Below are 22105 nucleotides of genomic sequence, written 5' to 3' on the forward strand. Positions count from 1 at the left end.
ATTACCCCAACAGCCATGCCGATCGGGCTCTTGTAAAAGTATATACCCGTATAGAGATTCAATTTGAACCCGCATGCCAGTTGCTGGTTCAAAAACGGCACTCGTCCCAGCCGTCCTCATCACTTAATTCAATCCCCCTCTACCGTATGTCTATAATCCTACAATCCACAAACAGTAGAACTAAATATTCATAGTATCGGATACGATTACCCCATGCTTCTCTTCATAGCACCTGTCGTTATCTCAATGAATTAGATCATCACCAATGGCATCATCCCACCTCCGCCACACATCCCCCGGCCCCCTAACCGTCAAACACTTCATCGACTCCTTCCAGCGCATATGGCTGGAGTCACGACCAGCCCGAACAGGGCGGAAATATGACCCTCATCTCCCACGCAGAATCGGTTTGCTCCCTCCCCTGCACCTACCTCAAACCCCAAACTAACACGCACCAGGCCTCGCCATAAGCGGCGGCGCCGACTCCATGGCCCTCGCCTACCTCTGCAAACAATGGGAACTTACCCAGAGGCAAACAAGCAACGACACCGTCTCCGTGACAGCATTCGTTGTGGACCACAAAGCCCGCGAGGAGAGTACTCGCGAAGCGAACATGGTTGCAGGCTGGCTTGACGATATGGGTATATCACTCCCATACATCTCAACATTCCATCATATATTAACCACAACGGCAGGCCTAATGACTCAAATCCTCCCCCTCACCTGGCCATCCTACTCCATCTCCGCCTTCGAAACCCACGCCCGGCGCTTGCGCTTCCAAGCTCTCGGGCAGGCCTGTCGAGCACGGAACATCGAGACGCTCCTCATGGGCCACCACCAAGACGACAACGTCGAGACGACTCTCTGGCGTCTCTGCACAGGGGCACGGGGCGCCGGACTAGCGGGTATTCCAGCGGTGACGCGCATTCCGGAATGCCATGGGTTATATGGGGTTGCGGAGAGTGGATCTTCAATGACATTATCGAAACCGGCAAATCATACTAACTATCGCATCAAAACTACGAACACCAACGAACTAAGACTTACAGAATCACCACCCACCCCCACAACCCAGGACCAACAAAAGCAGTACCAAATATCAACAGGCGGAATCTCCATAACCCGCCCCCTCCTATCCTTCCCCAAACGATCCCTCCTCGCAACATGCAAAGAAAACAACATCCCCTACGTCGACGACCCTACAAACTTCGACCCAACCTTGACTCCCAGAAATGCCATCAGGAGTCTCCTCGCGGAGAAGAAGCTCCCACGTGCGCTGCGCGAAGAATCTATCCTTTCATTGATGAGAAAGAGTAATTCGCTTCTGAGGTCGGTGATGGAGAACTCAAATGAGATTCTTGAGCGGTGCGAGGTCCTCGAGTTCGCGCCGGATACGGGGTGTTTGATTATCAAGTTCCCTCCACCATCAAAGAAACCCACCCCAACTGAAATGAATAAAGACACATCATCCCTCACCCTCCGACGCATCACCGAACTCATCTCCCCATTCCCGGAGAACCATTTTCCGTTGCGGAGTTTCGAGCCTTTCGTTTCTCGCGTTTTCCCTTCTCATTCTTCTTCTCCCCATTCCTCTCCAATATCACAAGAACGAGGAAATACCCCAGCAAAGCAACAATCTTTCACGCTAGGAGGGGTTATGTTCCAGCCTCTTCGATGCGATTTCTCACCACCCCCTTCCTCAACCACCACCACAACCACACCAGATTTTACAAACTATAAAAATACCTACCTCCTCACCCGCCAACCATACATGCGGAACCGTCTCCCTATTTTGCCCATTAGTGTGCCTATCTACTCATCCTCATGCTATTCAACCCAGCACAGCGGAAACACGGAAACGTCCCAAAGACCAACCGATGCATCGGACTGGCATCTCTGGGATAACAGGTACTGGTTCCGAGTTACAGGGACGAGTATACCGCCTCCATCAGGGGCAGGGGCAGGTGCAGGACCGATGTCGCTGTCGCTGGTTGTGCGGCCGTTACAAAAGTCTGATCTGAAGGGGATTCGCATGGCTGCGTCTAAAGAGGAGATGAGAGTATTGATGGATCGGTTGGGACGGGATGCGCCGGGGTTGGTTCGCTTTACTTTGCCGTTGTTGTTGTATGTTGGAGATGGAGGGAAGGAGGTGCCGTTGGCGTTGCCGACTATAGAGATGTGGTTGCCTGGAGCTGAAGATACTCTAAAGTCAATGTCATGTAGTGTCCGGTGGGAGTGGATGTATAAGATGATTAATCGGGAACCGTTGGAACGGATGGGTTGGTTGAAGAACTAGCTAAGCTATGCTACAAAGAGATTTCCAGACAAGGAATGTACGCATAAGTGAAGATATCACAGAGAATAGGAAAGGAAGAGATCGACATGCATAACCCGCCAACCCGAAGCAAACCCCGTCGGATGCAGTCCAGAATAGCCAAGCAGACCCGCAGGCTATGCCACGACACAAAGGAAAGAGAAGTGTTATGCACAGTGCGGAATAAATGAACGACGCTCCTGAGCATCACCATGGCTCAGACGCCAAAACCACCGCAGAATAAATTCCAAGAAAGAAAGGAATGAAGGAAAAGAAAGGCCATCTCCAGTAACAGGCATACACTCATATCCAGTTCGAAGATATTCCAGGAAAGAAACAAAAACATTAGAATAATGAAAATGTACGTCAATAATGCAAGCTTTGCTACCATGCAGCGCTCACTCACTTGCCTTCAATAAGGCCACCGCGGCTTGCTGCGCGCGTAACCCTCCCACTTCACGTTTGAGCCGGAAATTTTCCTTCTTCAACCGGCCAATCTCCTCCAGGGCCGACGACAGTTGTGTTTTGAGCGCATCCTCGACATTTCCAGCTCTCACATCTTTAGCGATTTTGCTCAGTTCGGAGTTGAATCGATCGTAAAGAGCTTCGTTTTCAGCGCTGGCTTCACGATAAAGTTCGTCGAGCTTCTTGGCACGTTTCTCGCTGACCACCAGAGACGACTCCAGATCCTTTTCAATCGCCGTGGTGCGGCCATTGAACTCCCCAGATAGCGTTTCAAACTTCATCTCGAGGTTGTGGACGCGCGACACCAAGAACGAATTCGCGGTTGGCGAGGCAAATGGCTCGTCAAGGGACTCGTGCCCTTGTGCGTCACCTCTGACTAACGATGGAGTAAGTCTCATCGCCCGTAGTTCCTCACCGATGAGATCGAGCTCATCCTTGAGACCTAGCTGCGCCATGTTCTGTGCTCTCTTTTCACTATTAAGGCGATCCCGAAGCTGTGCCATTAATGTTAGTCGCCATGTCTCCCATATATCGTACATCAAGGGATGGACAAACTCACCTTTTGGGGGCTCTGCAACCGCAGTTTGGGGGTCTTCTGAGAAGACGTCGGTTGCAGGCGTCTTGCATCAGAGCCGTTGACTTGAAGCGGTCTCTCCTTCAGACCAGGGGCCCGAGACGAGGGAATGCTTGTAGCGCGTGACCTTCTCTTGGCCTCTTGCGTAGGAGACACCGAGGCCTCGCCTTTTCTTCTCGTGGCGCGTTCCGTCTGCGGCATTTTGGGATCGATATTTTCTTTTCGGCTGGGCGTCACTGGGCGTGTCGGTGATCGGCGGGTTGGCGAAGGCATCCGGGTGGGAGAGCCACCCTTGGCCGGTGATGTGCTTCGGACGGTAGAACCTGAGCCATGACTAGTCTGCGGTCGCGCCTGTCCAGCAGGAGTCGCCACATCGGCCTGGAATTGATTGGAAATAGATGACGGAGTTGCAGGTCGTTGTCCCACACTAGAAACAATAGATACATCGGAAGAGGCAGTGCCGGGTCGCAGGTCTGAGAGGGAGCTTCTTCTCTTGCGGCGCACTTTCACCACTCCATTTGTATTTGTCGGGATCCCACGAACGGAGGACAGAGACGGTGGTTGCTCCTGAGAACTACCTGGTCGTCGAAGATGTTCTTGGGAGAGGGATGCACCTGGGCGGTCTCGGGAGCCCGGTCGTAACAAAGATCCTAGACTGGTATCGATGTCGATCGACTTGGACCGTAGAAGCGACCCCTTTGGCGTACCGGGCTCTGAGTCACCCGAGCCCTTACCCTTGCTCAGGGTCCGGAGGATAGACGAGACCTTGCTTTCGCCCTCCAGCTTAGAGTTTTCTCGGTGCAGACCGAAGCCGAAACGCTTCCGGAAGGAGGATGCGTTCGAATTCATGGAACCTGCAGTCTGGGAAACCGACTTTGTTTGGTCGCAGTTGAGAGTCCCTTCCAATGAAGCACCACCAGGAATATATTCATCGAACAGGTTGTCAAAGTCATCCACTAGTCGGTCTAGCAGAGAGATGTGCTGCATTGGGTCGCCGTCGATAGTTAGAACTTCTGCAAAGGCCGCAGTCAAGGCTCCCCGATCACCATCACTACCCGAGGCATCCAGCAGCTCCGCCAGCAGCCGGATCATGGAAGCCAGCGCACGACGATTCTGGGGACTCTGGTCCGCCAAGAATCGTCGGAAACTCTCGTCAAAGTCCCGCGGGAACATGTTGTCAAATTGCGCCTGCAGAATCCTTAGCGACGGGGAGTCGATAACGGGGCCCATGTGTTCCCTCCACGCATTGGTCATGAACGTCTCGAAGGCCACGAAAAGCGTGTCGACGGGCACTTCAGCTGCTGCTTGGATCCGTCCAGGGTCTTCCAGCAGGATGTTGTACAGCTCATTGACCGACGACCGATCGACATTATCCCTCCCGCGAAGAGACCGTCCGACAATGTTCCCACTCCGAGACTGCAGTGCGAGTGCATAAGCAGCAAATGTTTGCTCCAACGCACTAAATGGACTTTCCTCGCCCTTGGTCGGTGGAGCGCCCACCACTGAGATCTTGACCGGGCTCTCCTCCTTTCCAGGAAACACCGAAGGCAGTGTGTTAGAGCGCGACATGTTGCCTCGGGGCGGAGGCATTTTAGGGTACTCTCCCAGTAGAGTTGCCGAAGTCGGTGCTTTGGAGCTGGATGCATTGCTGTCCTTGGACTGACTCCCCCCGAGAAGGCTGGAGAGCAATTTTGATGGCGAAGGGGGGCGGAAGCCACGGGGAACCTTAAACTGAGCCATGAGGTGGCCGGCAAGGTACCGAAGAATGTCAAAGTTGGAATGTACGATTGACTCCGTCATCGTTCGATTTCGAGGCCCATGGAGAGGGAGGAGCACATTTAGCACTGCTAGAGTCAGTATTTCTATCAGTATCGGTCAATTGGCGAGTACTTACAGCGCTTGGATAGCACGGGCACGAAACTATCCACGGTAACCATGTCTGAGGAGGCAGTGCCGACTACGGAATCAACATCTACCCGGTATTGGTCTTCATTGGCCAGAGACACGGATACTATCACCTCCAAGTCGGACTCTTTCAACTTTTGGCTGCACTCTGCCCTAGGAGTATCGAAAATCACCCGGATCTTCGACAGATTGGCTCTCTGCGCGGCCTCTTCCGGCGCTTCTTCAAACACACATGCGAGGATCCCGAGATTTCCCACTGTACCGGTGGGGCTGCGCAGCGACCACTTGCCACTTTCGCGCTCGCTTTCAGAGAATCGGCCCTCGATCTTGGCTTTCGCAATCTCCTCTATGATTCGGCTCGCACGGCCTTCGTACATGGACACCGGCTCGAGTGCAAGCAAATCCACTGTCGTGTTCTGGTCGGGTCTTGAGGTGGCGGATGCCGGGGCCAAGAACAAAATCCGGCCACACGTGGACTGCGTACATCGCACGGTGTGCAAGTCGTATACTTGCACCACTCGGAGTTCGGATGAGGCGGGCGAATTGGGTGCGGTATTGGTTGCCGCGGCGGCGTTATCCAGATCGGCCAGGAGACCACGCGCTGTGGTCTTCGCACCCACTGGCTTCGATAGTAATACCAGACAGTTCTTGTAAATTAGCATAATGCCCGCGCTGGGCTCGATGGGTGGGACATCGAGATGATAGGGCGGGGTTAGCTCGTTGAAATCCACGGCGGTGATCAGGCGGCCGGTCGGTAGAATCGTAGAGGGCCATCCGTCCACCAGCTCTTTCAACCGTCGGAAACTCTGGTCGTGGTTCGTTGACGAAGCGTCATCCAGCGAGCAAATGTCCTTGATAACATCGCGCGCTTTCAGTAGTGGTCGGACGGCCGGGTGAACCAGAGGGAGACTCCCGGTCATCGTGTCGATCAGGAGACTATAGCGAGGAAGACGTTGCACCGGCTCCATGAGGAGGGAGCGCAGCTTCTGCTCTCCGGTCTCGTAGACGCGCTTCGAGAAGCTCGAGTGCTTGTCTCTCATGAATGAATTGAGCGTCTGCGTGAAGCCGGTATGAGCCCGCATATAATCAGCGTACGGCTGGGAAAATCGGGGAAACCAGTCTAGGAGCGCGTTGGCAAAGGCCACTGCGCCAATCGCATCCGTTTCCTCCCGCGAGAAAGATCGTTGCGACACCGACCCCGGCAGTTCTGTATCATCGGTGAGGTCATCAATGGCTTCTTTTTCCGTCTCCTCGAGAACCTGTCGAATCACCCCTAGAAAGCCCATGTTGACCTCAAGAATCTCATTCAAGCATGGTGGAAAGAGCGTGGCCAGATCGGACTCATTGGGGCTGGTGCTCGATGGGCCTCTGGCCTGGGCCTTTAACCGGAACTCCTCCGCCACATGACACACCAAAGTGTAAAGCTTGTTCACATATCTCTCCTCCGTATCCACCACTTCGCACATGGTCAAGCGCAGAGCTTGTTTCTGGCCTTTCGAGAAGAGCCGGGACTTGCTCAGGTTGGTCGGTTGCGACGGGGCGCGCTTCAGTCGGGAAGTGGGGAGGAACATGGGCGCTCCGAGGGATCGTACCAGAGATGTATAGCGTCCGTATTGAAGATCGGGGGCATCGTACAAATCCGCATTACCATCATGAACATCATCATCATCGTTATCGGGCGGGGCAGGAGGCTGGATGACACCGGCGGGGAGGACCACATCGATATCCACCCAGGGAACCTTGCGCTCTTGGAAAGCGCCACGAATGTCGCGCACAATGTCGGCGGTATGTTCTATTTTGGTCATGCGATTTGCTATTTCCGCCGCGTGCATTTCATCAAAGAGCTTGGGCAGTCGGAGCCCCGGTTTCCCGGCGCGGGCGAAGGTCTGCAAGCACTCTTTGGCGGGGTCCGACAGCTCTGCGAAGTACTTCAGCATACTGACGGCGAGACCACGACTGACTTCATCGCCTTGCTTTTCTCGGGGCAAGTGGTTGACCGCAGCGTATAAGGGGGCGGCGGGGGAGACGGTGATGCGCGGGTAGCTTTGGAAGCCGGCGGGGGTGAGGATATGCGCCTGGATGCGCGAACTGCTGACGGTGGCATTTGCAGTTGCGACGGGACCGTAGAAGATGAAGATGGACGATAAATAGGGATCGGAGGCATGGTATAAGGAAAGCTGCTCCAGAGGCAGGTCCGATGGGGCGGTTGAGACCGTCGCCATGATGGCGGGCGGGGGAGAGGAAGGAAGGAAGGAAGGAAAGCTGGGTTTATCGCATGCAACGAAAGCGTGGGAAATAACCGACCGATAAAGTGGCGGGGGTGTTGGATGGGAAAGAGCGATCAAGGATTAGTTGCACTAGTAGATAGCCAATAGGTGGGACAGATTATTAAGGGAAAGGCCAATCTTAATGTCAATCAGAAACTGAAAACGATAAGAGGGGAGCTAAGCAAGCAAGTAGCAGGAAATAGGAAATAAAAAGTAGGCAGAGTTAGTGACCAGTGATCCGCGATCAGTGATGCCCAACCACCAAAGAACCGGATGGGCAGGTCCCAGGGAGGGGATTAGAATTAGTAGGGAAGGACTATGGCAAAAGAAGGTCGATGTAGTAGATGGACGAAGACATAATAGAGAGAAGCGGCGATGTCGCACAGTCAGAGGTCGTAACGAATGAGGGTCCTCATGCAGCGGAAGGGGAAAGAGAAGGAAACCCCTCCATGGGAGGAACTGGTGAGGAGAGATAAGATGAAGAAGAAGAAGAGTGAGTGAGTGAGTGAGTTGGGGAAAAGAAAGGCGGAGGAGGAGAAGGGAAGAAGAGGAGAAAGAGAAAGTCAAGCAGCGGCGGTGATGGGCGATGATTTAATTAATCAATCAATCAATGGATCGATCGGGATCGTAAGACGCGTTTCTGAGGGGAAGGGCCCAGACACACAGACAATGACACACTGAGATGGGGGGAGGCGAGAGAGAGAGACGAGAGACACAGAGAGATCCAGGAATAAGCTTGCAAGTGTGTTTGTTTTCGTCTTTTGACAGCCAGGTTGAGGGACTTGCAGGGGATTTGCAGCGTTGGACCGAGCGACTGGCGACTAAAGTTGGTTGCTGATGGATTTAGTGCTGCTGCAGCCCTCCACGATGAGGGGAAAGACAGAGAGAAGATCGGGTCTGGCCGGTTTGGGATTGTGACGCGCCTTTTTCTCTTTTTCTTCTTTTTTTGTGTTTCGGACACGCGGGGGAGAGGATCTGGCAAACCCTTAATCTGGTTTAGTTTAGATCGGTGGCAGATCGACTATCCTCTTTCCTTCATTCACAGTTTTGAGTAATTTAAGAATGACACATAGTACGGAGCATGACAACTCTTTAATTTGGGAAAGGAATGCTAATAGCTTATTTCCTTCCAGTAAATACACTTACCCAAGTATCCCATCTATAAAAATGTCCGGATTACTTCTAGTATTTTCCCCTCTTTCCCATCAGTGCAGAATCGAAGAATCACACGCCGACACGTGTAGAAAGGGGAAAGTGCGCCAACTGTCAACAATTGTCCGGAAAAAGAAAGCCACGGGAAGATTCATGGAATGTCCACGAGAGGGTCACACCCGCGCCGAAGTTACTCAATTACTACTACCCAGGTAAGGGTGGTTAGGGTGCATGCGTTGATCATCCTGGAGGGATCCAGCAGTTGTTTACTCTATCGTCAGTCAGATAACAGAAACAGTACTAAACTATTTGATAAAAAAAAAAATAAAAAATAAAAAATAAAAGAAAGACCGAGTGTGGGACCGGTACATAGCTACTGCGGACTGCCAGATTGATAGATCGAGACTACTGCTCTCACTGGCCACACCGCCCATACCTTCAAAACATCACACAATCCCAACCATGGATCCTTACTATCCTTAAACCCAGGCCCAAACCAAACAATTAGTCAATCAATCAATCAATCAATCAATTGTTCTTTATGGGTGTGGATCGGGAATACCCTCCCGTTCCTTCATATATGTTCATTATGAAGGTCTACCATAACCATCAGCTCTTCTCCTGAACAACTAGTCAATTACAAGTTTAACTTTTCGAGGATCAAGCAAGGCATCCTCATGCAACCCCCGCAACTATCCTCAGCAAATTGCAATGGGAGAAGCAACCCTTGCAGATTTCCCCTCCCCAAGTGACAAGAGTTTTAATAAGTAGTTACTGCAGCGACTGAGTCTTGGGTGCGTAGTAACCATGAGAATTTTTTTTCTTTTGGGTTGATGTATTTTGAAGGGAACTTAATGTCATAATATATTACATCAACTGCCAAGACACTGATCATTTATGTTGTAGGATATACCGATATGAAATATGTAGACACTAATAAATTGCATCGCATCTACTTGCAGTGATTCTACTGTTTGACCGCCGGAGACGGATTCGAGCCTAAACCACATCGGGCAGGGATGGAGAACCTCAGGCAGGCTCTCCGCTCGCCGGAGCCCAAAGAAGACCAGCTGTTGTGTTCCTCCCGCTCGCCGAACTCAACTTGCCTCCTCCCCTCGGCTCCTCCAACTTCCTCTCCTCATTCCTCCTCCTCCCCTCCTTTCCCCTCCCTCTCGCTGCTCTGTTCGAGTAGGGCCATGGTTTGAATTGCCTCCCACTATTCGGCGACTTTCTTTTGGCCGTTCCCTCTCCCTCCCTGCTCTTCATCATGTCGTCCACGCCTTTACCCATCGCGGTCGATCCGGTCGCGTTGGTCATTACGGAATGCATCACAGTCACCTCGGCCATGCGAAAACATGCCCGTTGGGCTCACTCGTCCGTCTCTGCCATCCTCGGCGGAGGCGCCGTCTCTCGTGTCTACGACCGAGATACATCGGCGCCCCCAAGCCCCCGCAATGGGTCTACGCCGCCCCGTCCACGATCGAGAATGTCCTCCGCCGATGAGGATCACGTCCTCGCGAACCGCTGGGGTCTCCGCGGCAAGAAGGGAAAGAGTATGCAAGATAACCCGCTGATTTCAGCCTTTGCCAGGTTGCGGAGCGACCTCAAGGGCTGCAAAGATATCCGGTCCTTTGACGCTCCTGCCTTGCTTCACCCGTTCCTCCAGGTCATCCGATCCTCTTCCACCTCCGCCGCCATTACCTCCCTGGCCCTTGTCGCCCTGACCAAGTTCTTCGCCTACAACATCATTAGTTGCGATTCGCCCAGACTCCCCATGGCCATGCAACTCCTCTCGGCCGCCATTACCCATTGTCGCTTCGAAGCCAGTGATTCCGCCGCCGATGAGATTGTCTTGCTGCGGATCTTGAAATTGATGGAAGGGATGCTGTCTCGGCCCGAGGGCGAGCTGCTCGGAGACGAGAGTGTTTGTGAGATGATGGAAACCGGTCTGAGCATGTGTTGTCAGGTCCGCCTGTCGGAGGTGTTGCGGAGATCGGCCGAAATGGCCATGGTCAACATGTGCCAGGTCATTTTTATGCGCCTGTCGCACCTGGATATCTCCGAGGACGACGAAGCCGGATCCCAAGCTCCTTTGCGCACCGAGTCCGAGCAGACCAACCTGAAGATGGACCCGTCCGTCGACGGGAATACCGTGACCTCGCAACATCCATCCGCCATGGGTTCCGACACCGGGGTGACTGATCGAGATCGTGGCAGCCGCGACGGATCGCCCGAGCAGATGCTGAATGGGAGTGCCGTTGCCGCCCCACCAAACCCTCAGGACGACACCGGTGACGAAGTGAAGCCATACTCTTTACCGTCTATTCGTGAGCTCTTCCGTGTCCTCATCGACCTGTTAGACCCGCACAACCGCCAACATACCGAGCCGATGAAGGTCATGGCATTGAGGATCATTGACGTTGCCCTGGAGGTCGCGGGTCCGTCGATTGCGAAACACCCAAGTCTCGCGACGCTGGCGCAAGACGACCTATGCCGGCACCTCTTTCAGCTGGTTCGATCAGAGAACATCGCAATCTTGACTGCGTCACTGAGGGTCGCCGGCACTCTGTTGCTAACTTGTCGGCCGGTCTTGAAGTTGCAGCAGGAGCTTTACCTGTCCTACCTAGTCGCCTGTTTGCACCCGAAGGTCGAAATTCCGAAAGAGCCCGGCATCAATCCGGCCCTTTACGACGGTGTCCCGCAGGTGCCCAAGCTCGTGAAGCCGTCGCCATCGCAAACAAATAGTGGAAGATCCACGCCGGTTCCCGTGAAGGATAGACAACAGTTGGGTCTGGAAGGTGGGTCGCGGAGGCCGGAGACCCGGGAAGCCATGGTCGAGAGCATTGGCGTGCTGGCACGCATCCCGAGCTTCATGGTAGAGCTTTTCATCAACTACGACTGCGATGTCGATCGGGCCGACCTGTGCGAGGACATGGTCGGCTTGCTCTCACGTAGTGCGTTTCCGGATTCAGCTACGTGGAGCACGACCAACGTGCCTCCGCTGTGTCTGGACGCCCTACTTGGTTACGTTCAATTCATCTATGATCGACTTGACGACGAGCCGTCGCACGAGGGTTTCCCCTCCATCGAGCAGCTCCGGAGCCAGCGCAGGACGAAGAAGCTGATTATTCACGCCGCCCAGAAGTTCAACGAGGATCCCAAAGCTGGGATTGCTTATCTGGCATCCCACGGTATCATCGAAGACCCGAGTGATCCTGCCCTTGTTGCTCGTTTCTTGAAGGGGACGACTCGGTTGTCAAAGAAGATGCTGGGTGAATATTTGTCCAAGCGCAATAATGAAGAGCTGCTCGATGCCTTTGTCGAGCTGTTCGATTTCTCTGGAAAGACCATCGTAGATGCCCTCCGGGATCTCCTGGGTGCTTTCCGTTTGCCTGGCGAATCACCGCTGATCGAGCGTATCGTCACCACCTTCACCGAGAAATACATGCAAAAGGCCCAGCCCACTCAGATCGCCGACAAAGACGCTGCCTTTGTGCTAACGTACGCCATCATCATGCTTAATACAGAGCTCTACAACCCCAACATCAAGTCCCAAAATCGCATGTCATGCACCGATTTCTCCCGGAATCTGCGGGGCGTGAATTCAGGCCAGGATTTCGCACCTGAATTCTTGCAGGAGATCTACGATTCAATCAAACATAATGAGATCATTTTGCCGGATGAGCATGATAACCAGCACGCATTCGACTTTGCGTGGCGGGAATTGTTGCTGAAATCCTCCTCTGCCGGAGAGTTGGTTGTTGGTGAAACCAACATCTACGACGCTGAGATGTTCGCCGCTACCTGGAAACCGGTGGTCGCGACTCTATCTTATGTCTTCATGTCGGCCTCGGATGACGCAGTATACTCCCGGGTTGTCACGGGATTCGATCAGTGCGCCCAAATCGCTGCCCGTTATGGCTTAACCGACGCCTTCGACCGGATCGTCTTCTGTCTGTCCTCGATCAGTACCTTGGCTACCGAAAACCCCCCCAGTACCGCTCTCAACACCGAAGTGCAGGCCGGTCAGAAGAGCGTGATGGTGAGCGAGCTTGCGGTGAAATTTGGACGGGATTTCAGGGCTCAACTGGCCGCGGTGGTACTCTTCCGTGTGTTGGCTAGCAATGAAGCCGCAGTTCAGCAGGGCTGGACCTATGTGGCTCGAATCCTTAGCAACCTGTTCATTAATTCTCTCATTCCTGCGCTGGATTCCAATTTTACCGCTGAGCTTGATATCTCGCCAATTCCATTGCAGACTCCATCGCAAGTCGTGGACCGCGATGGACGGAATACGGAAACTGGGCTTCTATCTGCTTTCACGTCATACCTCTCCAGCTACGCAGCTGATGAGCCTCCGGAGCCGTCGGATGAAGAGCTGGAGAACACCTTGTGCACTGTGGACTGCATTACCGCTTGTTCTACAGCCGACATCTTGGCAAACATCAAGTGAGTAGTACCATTCGCGGTTCTCTGTTACTCGTATCTCTAACCTGATTTCTAGGTCCCTTCCATTGGAGACGGTGACTTTGGTTGTAGAAGCGCTATTGGCCCAGATGCCCGAAGAAAGTGCTCCGGCAGTCATTGTCGTGAAACCCGAACGACCTTCAGCTGGCTCAAGGGCGTCCAACGGCAGGACCGATGGCAGCCGGTCCAACTACGACCCAGGCATGATGTACCTCCTTGAACTAGCGACTATCCTGACCTTGCGGGATTCGCAAACACTAGAGGCTCTCGGGGAGAGACTCCTGACCACATTACAAGCGTTCATTCGCGACGCGAGAAACATCCATTCTTTGGCCTTGTCCCGAATCATTCATTATCTGCTGAACCTGCTCCGGCTGAGCCACGTATGTCAGCTCCCTCCTTACAACATTCTAGTACACTGACCAGCGTTTAGGATCAGCCTTTCATGAGGGTTCCTGTAATCTTGCACGGCATCTCTGGCTTTGACCAGGACATCTTGGAAAGCGTCGCCGTTACGATAGTGAAGAGCTTATTCCGCTGCATCTCGAGCCCCGGGCTTTTGCGGAACGAGATCACCGTCTCTCCTGATTTCTGGTCCATCTTGCAGAGACTGCTGCCTCACAAGGAAGCTGCTCCGCTTGTGTTCGATCTGCTGCACTCCATTGTGGACTCGAATCCTCCCATAATCACTGCCGATAACTATGAGGCTGCCGTTGGCCTTGCGAACGACTTCATCAGCGCCGGTAGCGTAGGCTATATTGAAGAGCGTCAGCGGGACGCGCATGGAAGACGTGGCAAAGCTGTCAAGCCTTCAAAGCCGAGGTACGCCCTTGGAATACTCACTCTTGTACCGACTTTGTAATACTGACGATGCTGGTAGTGAGAATGAGGTGGTTTCACGTGGCGTTAAGGCCATCGGTTACGTCCTGCAATTGACCCGGCGTGTGCCGAATCTAATTAAGCAGTCACACCTCGAGGAAAGCGAAGGTTCGTCTCAGAGGATGTCTATACATTCAAACTTAAACTAATTTATGTTCATAGCCTGGTCCGCCTACTGGTCTCCTATCTTCCAATCATTGACTGCGCAATGCATCAACCCATGCAGAGATATCCGTCACCATGCTGTTTCAGCTCTACAAAGAACTCTCCTTTCCCTTGAGATCAGCTCCACCGATGAGAAGGAGTGGACAGCCATCTTCGACCAAGTTCTCTTCCCTCTTATCCTCCGGCTATTGAAGCCCGAAGTCTACCACTCCGATCCCTTGGGAATGGGTGAAACCCGCGTGCAAGTGGCCATCTTGGTGTGCAAAATCTTCCTGCGCTACCTCGACCAGCTTCCCAACCGTGATGGCATGCTCGATCTGTGGCTCAAGATCCTCGATATCCTCGACCGGATGATGAACAGTGGCCAAGGGGACAGCCTGGTACGTTGCCTTACTACAACCTGTACTCAAAGCCCAACACTAACCCCGAACAGGAAGAGGCGATTCCCGAAAGTCTCAAGAATATCCTCCTCGTCATGGCAGACGGAGGCTACCTGGTCCCTCCTTCCCAGGATCCCAGCAAGGAGCCCATCTGGACAGAGACCAAGAAACGCCTGGAACGGTTCCTGCCCGATCTATTCAAGGAAATCTTCCCCAATGCATCCGATGAGAAATCCGCCCCCGTCTCCGTGGCTCCCTCCCCTGCCCCGTCAACTCCAACTCCCCCTGCTGAACCCCAAGAGCAAGCCAGTACCAGCGCAGAAGAGCAACCGACCTCATCTGAAGCTGCCGCCGAAGCCAAAGCAGAAGAGGAGACCGAAGCACCGGCGGCTAAACAGGATTGATCACATCAGTCCATGAGACCTACCTACCTGGGTCTGACAATTCCATCATCATCAAATCTTCAGCTTCTGTTATGTTACCCATTGTTTTCCATGTACCTCGGGCATTTTATAGCGTGGGTTATAGTCGATTTTGCCTCTGCCACTTACCATCCATGTTTTGCAAAAATACCTACCCACCTACCTGTGTACCCTGTAAATATAATCAACTGCTCATCATGAAGAAAGACCGTTTTGCCTTTATTTGGTTTGATACATTGACTAATCTACTAACGGGGACTGAACTATCCCCAAGCATGCATATTGCGTGTTTGTGTTTGTGTGTGTCGAAAATTTGCGAGGTATAACAACTACCTACTTCAAGTATAGAACCTGCTGTTAATTTTCTCTCTTCTTTACGGTGGTAGTATTAATACAACTAGAACCATTCATACTAAACAATATGAGGATTGAACGAGAATCCACCTATTTCCACCTTGGTAATTACAACTATAAATTACCTAGTAGACACTAAACTAATCTAGAAAGACAAAGCTCTACAGCCACTCATCCATATCATCCATAGTATCATCTATTCATATTAATAAATGGTAAAGCCTCACGATTGATCAGCAACAGACAAACAGGCTCAGCTCCGATTCAGGGTGTGTCTATACTATACTATATAGTAAAGCAACGCCGAAGAGAAGAATGGGATGTACTAACTAAATAGGTATCCTATAAGTATAACAAATATAGAGCGAGGTGGCAAGAAGGAAAAACGCGTGAGTGTACGCGGACTGGTAGAATGGTTGGGTTGAAGATCGAAACAAAGGAGAAGGAGGTTAGATGGTTGAGTGGTACAGATGATCTGGAGGGGTTGTTGTTCTGGGCTATTCAAGAAGGGTCCAGTAGCCACAGTGGACTGCTTAATTGGGGTAGATGGTAGGTGGGAAAGTATAGAAGAGTGATTGATGGCGATGACGATGAAAAAGTCACGAGATTGGCAGCAATTCCATCTTGGATTTGATGATGGATGATGGGATGTTGTCATTGAGATTGCAGCGCAGCTATTCAAAAGATAAAAAGGAATGGTATACAGGTAAATTGAGCGAAGAGAAACGAGAAAGAGAGAACTAGTCAGCATCCATGTCGTCATCGAGGTCAATCGCATCCGGGTTGACTGGAGCAGCCGAAGGCTGCTGTTCCTGGCCAGCTGGAGGTGGCCGGTTGCCACCTTCTGGTCCGGTGCTGGCGGCGACAAAGCCCACGGGGGCACAAGCCTGTCGCTCCAATGCTGCCATTGCGTCTGCACGCTCCGCCGCCGCGTCCTCGCCATCTTGCTCGTTGTCTTTGCCGCCGTCTTGGGTCCGCTGTTGACTGCGGGCAATCGCCTGGGAAGCGATGAAGTTGACGTCGGTGCTGTTTCGAGGTTAGTCATGAGCTGGTTTTTCGCTATATGTGGGCATCACTTACTTGTACTGTGCTTGAACACTGCGCTTGATACGAAGCATCTCCTTGAAGGTGTCCTCGTTTCCATGCTGGACTTCGAATGCCTCCCATTTCTGCCAGAAGGGCGCATTGGTACGCGGATCGCAGAATTGAGACGCGTGTCCATAGATCGCACGGGCCCGGTCGATTTCTCCGAGTCTCCGCTCCATTTCTGCAAACTTGAGGCACATTTCCTTCGCTTCTTGGTCGGGCAAGGCTGCAATGGCCCGTTCGTAGATGGGTCTCGTGGAAGTTAATCCGAAGTTTGAAGCCGACTTCGTGATGTAGAACTCGAACATCTCGAATCTGTCCTCGTCGGAGACGGCCCGGGTAGCACGCTCATAGATTCTCATGGCATGTCTGGCCAGACCGCGCTCCTCTTCCAGGTTGCCGTACATCAAGTACAGGGGTTTTGCAAATTTGGGAGGACATCCATCCAGCGCCTGTTCAAACAGATCGCGGAGTCGCTCGATTCCAATCTTCCGGTCAACGGCCTTGGTCAGGTAGAGATTCCACAGCTCGAATGCAACTGGGTAACTGAAGAGATCCAATCCACGTTCGTATACCTTAAAGGAGTCTTCGAAGTATTTGTTCTCCTCCAGGAGATTGGCGTAGTTGACGACGGTTTGAGGGGTAGCGATGCGCAGTTCGAAAATCCTTTCGTACACCTTCTTGGTCTCCTCCAGGGAAGACACGCTTTCTACCAAGTCGACGTAGAAACTCCACAACTTCCAGCTCTTGTGCACACGTTGCTGAGGTGACAGGTTCTCGTCGAAATAGTCCACAGTCGATTTCTTCGGTGCTTGTGTTGCCTTCGCCATGATCTCTACGGCCTTGTCGAAGTTCTCGCTCCGGAGTTCCATTTCCGCCCACTCGCACCATGTCTCGGCCAGTTCAGCCACTGATTTATAGGGAACCTTAACAGCCTTTTCGAAGATAACCCTAGCTGTGTCTAGGTCGCCTCCATTCTCGTAGAATTTGGCATAGTTGACCCAGAGTTCGGAGAATTTGCCATGGGCCTTCTTGGGGTTGATAGCTGCAATAGCTGCTGTATATGTTTGCACGACTTCGTGCTTGTTGTCTCCCCAGAGGGCCACTCTCTTCTCCCACTCAATGACATTGTTGGGGTTCTGCCTGAGAAGCACATCGTTAACAAGGAACGGTCGTCGATCCATCAGTTGCTCAAATCGCATCATTCGCAGATCAAGGTCGAAGTCGGCTTCTTCGTCACTTTGTCCTTTGTCAGTTCGAGTTGCTGCTGACTCCATCAAGCTTCCGATAATAGACTCCTCGAATTCGACATAAGAGTCAAAGATCAGGGTAAAGTCTCTGACTGTCATGACCGTCGTGATACCTTCCTCAAAGACATCTCTAGCTTTTTCGAAATTGCCTCTGGTGATCCAGTACGTGGCCAAGCCAGCCCACAGCTTGCCCCTCTGGTCGGCAAACCGATCAATGCCGCTGCGCAAAATGGCGTCAACATCAATTCCTACCTGAGGGCCAGTCTCGATCTGCTTTGCCTTTGATACCAACAAATCAACCATCTCCGTCCACAGCTGAAAGTTACTCTTTCCTTCCTTGGACTGAAAACGGGGGTTGTCGAGGATCTCCATGTACCGCTTCACGGCCTCCGTGTACTGGCCCATATCGACGAGCAATTGGATGTACTCCTCGGCATTCTCAGGGTGAATCTGCATGTACCGAGCCCAGATCTTCACAGCGGTCTGGCCTGACGCGGAACGCGCAAAAGTCTTGTAGAGCTTCCAAATCCGATTGTGTTGTGTGATTGGCAGAGCTCGCAGTGCACGATCGAATGTCCGTCGAGTTTGCGTGACAAGAGGCTGCTGGAGCAGGAAAGAGAGGTACATTTCCCATATCCGCGGCATCTTATTGAGCAGGATGAGAGCACGCTCGAAGAGCGCGTTCACTTTCTGGTATTCGGCCCGATAGACAGTCGCGTTGCGGCCCTTTAGGTGGTGTGTCCGGAATTCGAGGTACTGCCTCTGGTCAGCTGTATTCTGACACCACCATGTGACACGGAATATAGTAATATGAGGGGTTCCGCAGGTAGAAAAAGAAAGGTTCCATACCATTTTCCACAGCTTGTAAGATCTCGGCAATTCTCTGCACGCACGCTCCATGACCTGCAAATGATGTTGGTTAGCACGTATATCGGGACGTCATCGCGACGGCAGAGAAAACGTACAAAGGCTTGCTCGTAGAGCGTGCCATGTTGCTGTTTATATTCGATATAGGCAAGCCATGGCTTGATGCTACCGGGACTGCGAAGGAGATCCTGTTCATAGACAGTATCCTGATCGGCCTGTAATCACATCGCACAGTTAGCCAGGGTTGTCTGGTTAATCAATGGATGCGTCGCCCCCACTTACAATCAGGTAGAGGTCCGGCCCTGAGGCCGACGTTCGGTCCATCTGAGCGTGTTGCCGGTGGGATCTCGGGGGCAGGATTGTCCCTGGCATTGCGCCACTCAATCGAGCGGGACCAACTCACACGGTCAACACGAAATCCGCAGAAAAGGGGGTCGCATGAACGGGTAAAGCTTGTCTGGTCGCGCGGGTTGGAGAAAAGCGCCGAGCGCTGCGGGCGATGAAGTCGGACGTTGTGCACGTGACCGGCAGTCATGCGGGCGGGCACGGGGTGGCCCAAGCTCACTATCGCGCATCGTCATCGCATATCGCGGCCCTCCCTCCTCGCTGCAGCTATCGTGGCCTTTGTCGGGATTGGAGTGGCCCTTCTTGTTCCCTCTTTTTTCATTTTTGTTTTCGTCTGCATCGATCATGTCGGGAGCTGTGGTATGTCCAGATTTTATCCTCCGGTCTCCTTTCACGAGCTGTGCGGAGGCATGCATACTGATTACAATCACCTATTCAGGGCCGTGAGGCAGTCTTTCCGACTCGCCAGTCGTTGGGGTTGATGAAGGGTAAACTAAAGGGTGCTGAGACAGGACACAGTTTGTTGAAGCGGAAGAGTGAGGCCTTGACCAAGTATGTTCTTTGACTTGCCCTATCTAATTGGGTCTTGTTATCACTAACCCGTCCCGATCTACAGGCGTTTCCGGGGTATGACAGCCCTTCCTCACTGAAGCTCCCTACCATGTCGGAGACTAACCCCAGTGTCTAGAGATCACTCGGCGCATCGATGAAGCCAAGCAGAAGATGGGACGGGTCATGCAAATCGCCGCTTTCTCACTTGCCGAAGTCAGCTATGCGGTCGGAGGAGATATTGGCTACCAAATTCAGGAGTCCGCCAAGCAGGCCCGGTTCCGTGTGAGGGCCAAGCAAGAGAACGTCTCTGGTGTCTTGCTCCCTCATTTCGAGAGCTACACGGAGGATGGAATCAACGACTTTGGCTTGACGGGTCTCGGAAAGGGTGGTATGCAGGTCCAGCGCTGTCGGGAGACCTATGCCAGAGCGGTGGAAACGCTAGTGGAGCTGGCGAGTCTACAGGTTGGTTTTGTACACTCTTGTCGTTGGTCAGACGAGTTAATACTGTTCTTAGACCGCATTCGTGATTCTAGATGAGGTTATTAAGGTGGTGAACCGGAGAGGTACGTGCTACTGTCCGAACTTATATCATTCATTAAGCTAACTTGTCACAGTCAACGCCATGTAAGACATGCAGCGCTTCGCCCATTAACCCAGATACTAACCGGTTACAGCGAGCACGTCATCATTCCTCGTACTGAAAACACCATCAAATGTTCGTATCCCTACCCTGACATCCTCCTACCCACTAACACCACCCAGACATCAACTCGGAGCTGGATGAGCTCGACAGAGAAGAGTTCTACCGCCTGAAGAAGGTTTCCGGTAAGAAGCAGCGCGACAACGCCGCTGCAGACGCAGAGATCCTGGCTGCGCGGCAGAAAGAAGCAGCCAGGCTGCAGGAAAGCGCAGATGCTGAGAAGAAGGAAGAAGAGGCACCTGAAGCACCCGACGTCCTCGGAGAGCAAGAAGATGCCGACGTGATTTTCTAGGCGCCGTTCAGATATCCCCATCGCCCTGTAACTAGTACCTCCCTCACCTACACTTTCTAGCCTGGAGCAGTTCTTTTTCGTCACTTCATATGCCTTACACTGTCAGATATCACACCGCCAGCCGAATGATTTACCTCAAAAGAGACATCAGACATGCTTTCTTCCCAGATACCATCCAAGAAATCAAGTAGGTAGTAATAGTAATAAAACAAGAGACATACTAGACACGAGGGAAAAAATAAAATAGAAATACCCACCCCAACGCCAAACAAGCCACAACCACCCCAATCATTGTCTCTGGTAAGTAACGCGAATGGGCTTTCCAGCCTCTCCCATAGCCATCCCCGACGTCGCCTCCTTGGCACTGATAGCCCCAGACTCGTTCTCGTACTCGACGAACGCAATACCCTTGCGTCCGGGGACCAACCGAACCTCCTGGAATCCCTCGAACCGACCAAACACAGCCGTCAGACTGTCCTGATCCGCAGTATCGGGCAAATCGCGCAAGAAGAGAATCTTGTTCGGAGGCAAATACTCGTCCGGAATAACCGCCGCCGCAGCCCCACTGGTAGGCTTGAGACCAGCGCCCTTGGCAGTTTTCGCAGGACGGCCAGGTTCCGTAGGTGCGCCGGGGGGTCGCTTGAGCTTTTTCTGAGCTTCGAGGGCTTCGTGCGCTTGTTTGCGTTCTACACCAGACACCACCATCATTAGCCATTTCCAACAGAACGAGACAATAAGAAAAGCGAGGAGAAGGGGGAAACCTAGCATACCCTTCTCAGCCAACCTCCGTCTCTTATGCGCCTCCAACTCATCCTCCCCGCCCTCACGCAACACCGTCATATCACTTCTCGTCTTCGCGTAATCCAACACCATGGGTTTATCGAAGAGTTCGAAGCCATTGATTTCGTCGATGGCGCGGGTCGCCGCCTCCACGGTGTCGAAGACAACAAACGCCTGTCCTTTCGCCTTCAGGTTCGTTTTCGCGACGATTTCAAGTACCGTGCCGTATTCGGAGAAGATCTCTTCCAGCGCTTCTTTTAGCTGGTCGACTTTGATGCGCTCTTCGAGGTTGCGGACCTATTTTGTTTCGTTGGGATGTTAGAGATGTGGTGTAGTTGTGGAGAGGGGAATGGTGGAGGAGGTAACTGTACGTAGACTCTGTGGGCTGGTGGTTAGTTTTATGTTATTGCTATATGGGTTTGTTGCGATGCGGGTTCGGAGGATGGAGAAGAGATGGGGGGGAATGGCTTGGACTTACGTGCAGTTGGGGGGTATCGGGGTGGGCGCTGTTATGGACGCCATTGTTGCTATGTTTTCTTGTGGGGTGTACCCTTGTTGGTGGAGGAATTGGAGGATTGGTGTGAGAGCTCTCGGAATTACCTACCTGGAGTAGGTCTCGAACTGTAGATATGTCGGCGACGGGGCCGGTGGATGGGTGCCGCTTTAGCGGGTGAGCTTCGGGTCAGGTGATTGCTGCTGTGTGGAGCGAGCTATTCCTTGATAAGACAAAATTGGGAGTCCTCTGGCATCACACCAGCATCATTGGTCTAGTGGTAGAATTCATCGTTGCCATCGATGAGGCCCGTGTTCGATTCACGGATGATGCACAGACATTTCTTTTTTGCGTTTTGCATTTCTATTCTGCCGCTACTTCTTAGTAGACTTTGGGCAT

At 52.5% G+C, this 22105-nt stretch overlaps 6 protein-coding genes and 1 non-coding gene across 7 annotated transcripts; 4 read left to right on the forward strand and 3 right to left on the reverse strand.

The window, feature by feature from the left end:
• Nucleotides 1-265: 265 nt before the first annotated feature.
• On the forward strand, nt 266-2296 carry AKAW2_31329S (tRNA lysidine(34) synthetase; the record flags this gene model as incomplete). The annotated part of the gene is made up of 3 exons (XM_041687942.1): nt 266-407; nt 459-641; nt 696-2296. 3 exons carry the CDS (start codon nt 266-268, stop codon nt 2294-2296), a joined length of 1926 nt encoding a protein of 641 aa, XP_041541776.1.
• A 416-nt stretch (nt 2297-2712) lies between these two features.
• Nucleotides 2713-7480, reverse strand: AKAW2_31330A (putative Rho guanyl nucleotide exchange factor; the record flags this gene model as incomplete). The annotated part of the gene is made up of 3 exons (XM_041687943.1): nt 2713-3273; nt 3339-5197; nt 5248-7480. The coding sequence occupies 3 exons, from the start codon at nt 7478-7480 to the stop codon at nt 2713-2715; spliced, it is 4653 nt and encodes a 1550-aa protein (XP_041541777.1).
• A 2464-nt stretch (nt 7481-9944) lies between these two features.
• On the forward strand, nt 9945-14969 carry GEA2 (Sec7 domain-containing protein; the record flags this gene model as incomplete). The annotated part of the gene is made up of 6 exons (XM_041687944.1): nt 9945-13123; nt 13179-13524; nt 13575-13963; nt 14022-14128; nt 14183-14565; nt 14619-14969. The coding sequence occupies 6 exons, from the start codon at nt 9945-9947 to the stop codon at nt 14967-14969; spliced, it is 4755 nt and encodes a 1584-aa protein (XP_041541778.1).
• A 1112-nt stretch (nt 14970-16081) lies between these two features.
• SYF1 (mRNA splicing protein SYF1) lies at nt 16082-18916 on the reverse strand (the record flags this gene model as incomplete). The annotated part of the gene is made up of 5 exons (XM_041687945.1): nt 16082-16367; nt 16422-18433; nt 18527-18580; nt 18643-18759; nt 18827-18916. The coding sequence occupies 5 exons, from the start codon at nt 18914-18916 to the stop codon at nt 16082-16084; spliced, it is 2559 nt and encodes an 852-aa protein (XP_041541779.1).
• A 318-nt stretch (nt 18917-19234) lies between these two features.
• On the forward strand, nt 19235-20433 carry VMA8 (H(+)-transporting V1 sector ATPase subunit D; the record flags this gene model as incomplete). Its single annotated transcript, XM_041687947.1, has 8 exons — nt 19235-19249; nt 19329-19441; nt 19506-19516; nt 19578-19903; nt 19956-20004; nt 20056-20065; nt 20116-20156; nt 20204-20433. The coding sequence occupies 8 exons, from the start codon at nt 19235-19237 to the stop codon at nt 20431-20433; spliced, it is 795 nt and encodes a 264-aa protein (XP_041541780.1).
• Nucleotides 20434-20721: 288 nt separating this feature from the next.
• On the reverse strand, nt 20722-21735 carry AKAW2_31334A (U1A/U2B'/SNF family RNA-binding protein; the record flags this gene model as incomplete). Its single annotated transcript, XM_041687948.1, has 4 exons — nt 20722-21119; nt 21204-21510; nt 21585-21591; nt 21692-21735. The coding sequence occupies 4 exons, from the start codon at nt 21733-21735 to the stop codon at nt 20722-20724; spliced, it is 756 nt and encodes a 251-aa protein (XP_041541781.1).
• Nucleotides 21736-21969: 234 nt separating this feature from the next.
• AKAW2_t30023S lies at nt 21970-22040 on the forward strand. The gene has a single exon. It is a non-coding gene; the product is annotated as a tRNA-Gly (tRNA).
• The last annotated feature ends 65 nt before the right edge of the window (nt 22041-22105 follow it).

This window comes from Aspergillus luchuensis, chromosome 3, assembly GCF_016861625.1.
Source record: "Aspergillus luchuensis IFO 4308 DNA, chromosome 3, nearly complete sequence".
NCBI classification, from domain to species: Eukaryota; Fungi; Ascomycota; class Eurotiomycetes; order Eurotiales; family Aspergillaceae; genus Aspergillus; species Aspergillus luchuensis.